General features: G+C 33.5%; 1 protein-coding gene across 1 annotated transcript; it reads right to left on the reverse strand.

The window, feature by feature from the left end:
* Positions 1-732: 732 nt before the first annotated feature.
* On the reverse strand, positions 733-2,006 carry LOC113390799. Its single transcript, XM_026626900.1, has 2 exons — positions 1,868-2,006; positions 733-1,742 (listed from the first exon to the last, which is right to left on the reverse strand). The coding sequence occupies exons 1-2, from the start codon at positions 2,004-2,006 to the stop codon at positions 733-735; spliced, it is 1,149 nt and encodes a 382-aa protein (XP_026482685.1).
* Between the last annotated feature and the right edge of the window lie 2,097 nt (positions 2,007-4,103).

Raw genomic sequence — 4,103 nt, forward strand, 5'->3', positions numbered from 1 at the left:
ACAAACCCTAACGATGTGCACCAGTTATGGAAGAGTTGCATTGTTATATTCATTTTATCAATAGCCTCATTCAAAGTATGAGCCTTATGTAGAAGTATAATATCGTCTGCATACTGCATAATTTTGACTTCCAGATCTAGCTCGGTTTGTAACTTGCAGGTATATAGATTGAATAATAGCGGACTAAGAACGGATCCTTGAGGTAGTCCTTCTTTCATTTTACGTGGTCCAAATTGTAAATGTTACACCTAAGATTGATTCTGCGGTCTGATATTAGATGGTGTATATGAAGAATAAATCTTCTTGGCATCTTGATATCAGACAGAATCTTCATTAATATAGGTATTTGAACGCAGTTATATGCATTAACTAAGTCCACGTTTGCAGTCATCAGGAGATTATTTTTTGCTAAATTAATTTTAATTTCATACACTAAGGATGTGATAACGTCAATTGTACCCCGATTATTACGAAATCCTAGCATGTAACTCGGGAATATCTTGTTGCTTTCCGCCCACCATTCCAATCTTCTTTTGATCAGTCGTTCGAATGTTTTTGCTATACATGAAGACAATGATATAGGACGATATGATTCTGCTCTTGAAGGATCTTTACCTGGTTTAAGAATTGGAATTGTAATTATATTTTTCCACTCGTGAATAGCTGTTTCGGTGGTCCAAACTTGGTTAAGAACCCGTAGTAACATATTCTTGCCAAAACTGGATAATTTATTCAACATTGGATAATGAATATTGTCCGCACCCGGTGTAGTGTGTTCGAATTTGTTTTTAGTGCCAAAAGAAGCTCCTGCATTGCGAAAGGACCTTCCAGTACATCCATTTCTTGTACGCTTGGTATAATTACCTCATTCGTTGCTGAGGCCGGGGTAATATTGTTAAGGAACTTATTTGATTCATCTATCGGAAAAGGATTTTTATGCACGACTCTATTTTTCAAAGCTTTCACCTTGTCCCAAATGTATTTAGATGAAGTTGATCTTGTAAAAGAATTACAAAATTCAATCCATTTGTCCCGTTTTTTCTGTTTGAACGTTATACGACATTTCGCTAAAATTCTTTTATATTCGATGTAATTAGCCAAAACTGGAGATCTCTTGTATTTTCTAATAGCTTCTAACTTCTTCTTATTAAATTTCTCACACTCTTCATCCCACCAAGGCGTTGACAAATATCTATCTTTTTTGCCTAAGTAAGGTCTTGACATGGGAATTGCTAACAAAGCCGCCTGATTTATGCATTGAACAAACTTACCGTACATAGCCGATGGATCTTTATCAAATATCAATTCTGACAATAACTTATCTGTCACTTGCTCATATTTCTTCCAGTCAGCTTCTTTGATCTTCCAAATATGTCTGTTTCTAATATTACTGTTATTCATATTTACTTCACTCACTCCAATCCGAATTGATATACCAAGGTGGTCCGATCCCAAAGTTTCATCTGTGACGTGCCATTCCGCACTGAGCATCACAGATGGATTGCATATAGATAAATCTACCGCAGAAGGATTTCTGTCATGTCTCCTCAATAACGTAGGCGATCCGTCATTCAGAACACATAAACCCTCTGAGTTAATGGCTTCGCTTAAAATTATTCCATCATGATTATTATGAATGCTACCAAAACTCGTATGATGCACATTAAAGTCACCCGCAATTAGAAAAGGCGGCGAAATGTTTCCGAATAATGAAGTCCAATAAGTAAGATTTGTTCTGTGTCCTGGAGCACAGTAAATTGCAAAAATATTAAACACAGTACCATTATTGATTATGATTTTGGCCCCACAAACTTGAATTTTTGTGTGCTATATATCTCGGTGTTTACAGTTTCGGAACATAGTCTACGGCAAATATATAAAGCTACACCTCCGAATCCATCGTCTCTATTGGTATGTATTAATGAGTATCCGGATATATCATACTTAAATTCCTCTTTCATCCATGTTTCAGATAAAATTACAATATCAATTTGATTGGCTTTCATATAGGCTTCCAATTGCAGCTTCTTTGAATATAGTGATCTAATGTTAATTTGAAAAATTTTGATCATAAGGATATGTATGAATATAAATATTATATTTTTTTTTTTTTTTAAACACTATGCTATGTAACATGCCAATCAAAGGATACTACAAGTAGAATACTCAAATTGTATAAGGTAATGACATTCCTATTTACATTTTACCAGCTTTATAAATCACTATCATCTTTTTCAAGTCTAAGTTGTGACCTCTCCAACCTTTTTAGTATCTCAACTAATATTTATAGTGTTCATTATTGTTCGGCATATAAACTCGTTTAATGTTGTCTATAAAGTCTTCGAGTAAATCAATGGAACTATCTTGATTGCCAATGATATTACTACTATCTTGATTACCAGTGATATTACTACTATCATCATCCTGTTCATGTACTCTGTTTATTTTCAAGCGTTTACTTGGATTATATTTGGGTTCGGTGCTCTGTTTTTGAATTGTTATTCGTTCATTTTCATTATAATTTCTCGATGTAAATTTTGGAATCGACCTAATTTTGGTTGAAGATTTATGGACAAATCTTTTTGGTTTACTGAACTGTATAGTATTAGCATATTCAGCTTCCCCTACTTCCTCTAAATCTGATAATATTTCGAATCTATTTTTGTCCAAATTACCTGATTTGCCCGCATAACAAACTGTGTTTTGTGTGAAAAACTGGAAAATCTCTATTCCAGTCATTACTAGCATACCCTGTTCTCACCACTCTAGCGTATTTATTTTGGTTTAAAGCGTTTTTTGCTTCATGGAAGGCTATATTTTGCCATGCCATCATTTCTTTTATTTGCTTATTTTTATAAATACCGGACACTCTTTGTTATTTGCAGGGTGGTTTCCTCTACATAATGCACATTCTACTTTTTGTTCATTACAATCAATTACATTATGTTGGCCGGAACATTTCATGCATCTTTGATCTCCTTTACACTGTTCCTTTATATGATTAAATCTACAGCATCTATAGCATTGCACAATTTTTTGAATGAATGGTCTGACCACACATTTAACTGAATGGATTGCCACTTTGCTAGGTAACACTGTACCTCTAAACGTTATTTTAACACATGTGATTTAACCTTCGTTACATCAGTATTTTTTGCTTTCATACGTAAGACTTCAAGGACAGGTATGTCAGATTCAATCGCGTCCAAAATATCTTCTTCTGATAATTCAGAATCCACATCAAATATTATACCTTGTCTGGTAAGCAAATATTTCGGGATATATGCTTTGAGATTTTTCTTTTCCAAAATTTTTTCGTCAAGTATATTATTTGCAGTATTAGCATTTTTAAATTGCAATTTCACTTTGTTTTTTCCCACAACTGAAACTTCTAACAAATCTGTTTTAAAGTGTGAACCTGAATTATGTATTATTTTCCCTAACGCCATAGGGTGTAGACGTCCTATACTTTTATCTATTGATTCGACATAAATTATGTATGGTCCCATGTCAAAATCTTCAAATCTATTTATATTATTCAGAATACTATATTTAGTTAATTTATTCACCTCATTATCTGCGACTGTGACTTCATTTTCATTAATATCATTAGCTGCTTTACTGTCATTTTTATTCGATTCAATATTTGTTTCCATTATTTCTTCATTTACACTCACTGCCTTTTTGTTTGTTTCAATGTTGGTTTGTTTTGATAACCTTTTTCTTTTTTACTTGCTTTAGTTATACTGCCATTAGCTTTCTTGACGCCTTTAACAATCTTTCTAATTTAAATCCACTTTTACAATTTAAACTTTCTTTCATTGATTTATTCTCATTAGCGATCTTTTTACTCAAATTCTCACTCACTATATCACAAACTTCCATATCTGCGTTTAATTTGTTTACATAAGTGTTCGTCGCTTCTAGTATCGTTGCACCGATATCAGAAACGCAGGTATCAGAATTCGGATCGGGCGGCCGGCCGCCCGAACCGTTAGTCACTGGGAACATCACAATAATATTAGTTATTTAATCGATGTGTACTCTTCGACTACAAACACAAAAACTGTTTAAAATATTTAAGGCTTGGTTTGACATTAAAA

This window comes from Ctenocephalides felis, unplaced genomic scaffold (assembly GCF_003426905.1).
Source record: "Ctenocephalides felis isolate EL2017-DRISC unplaced genomic scaffold, ASM342690v1 CF-g0.4_SCAFFOLD_00845, whole genome shotgun sequence".
Lineage (NCBI taxonomy): Eukaryota > Metazoa > Arthropoda > Insecta > Siphonaptera > Pulicidae > Ctenocephalides > Ctenocephalides felis.

Bases quoted from the DNA above. Each gene is read 5' to 3' on its own strand.
- LOC113390799 (XM_026626900.1), bottom strand. From the start codon at position 2,006: ATGAAAGCCAATCAAATTGATATTGTAATTTTATCTGAAACATGGATG. The intron at 1,743-1,867 runs GTAGACTATGTT...ACTGTGCTCCAG, and splicing joins TGTAGCTTTATATATTTGCC to GACACAGAACAAATCTTACT.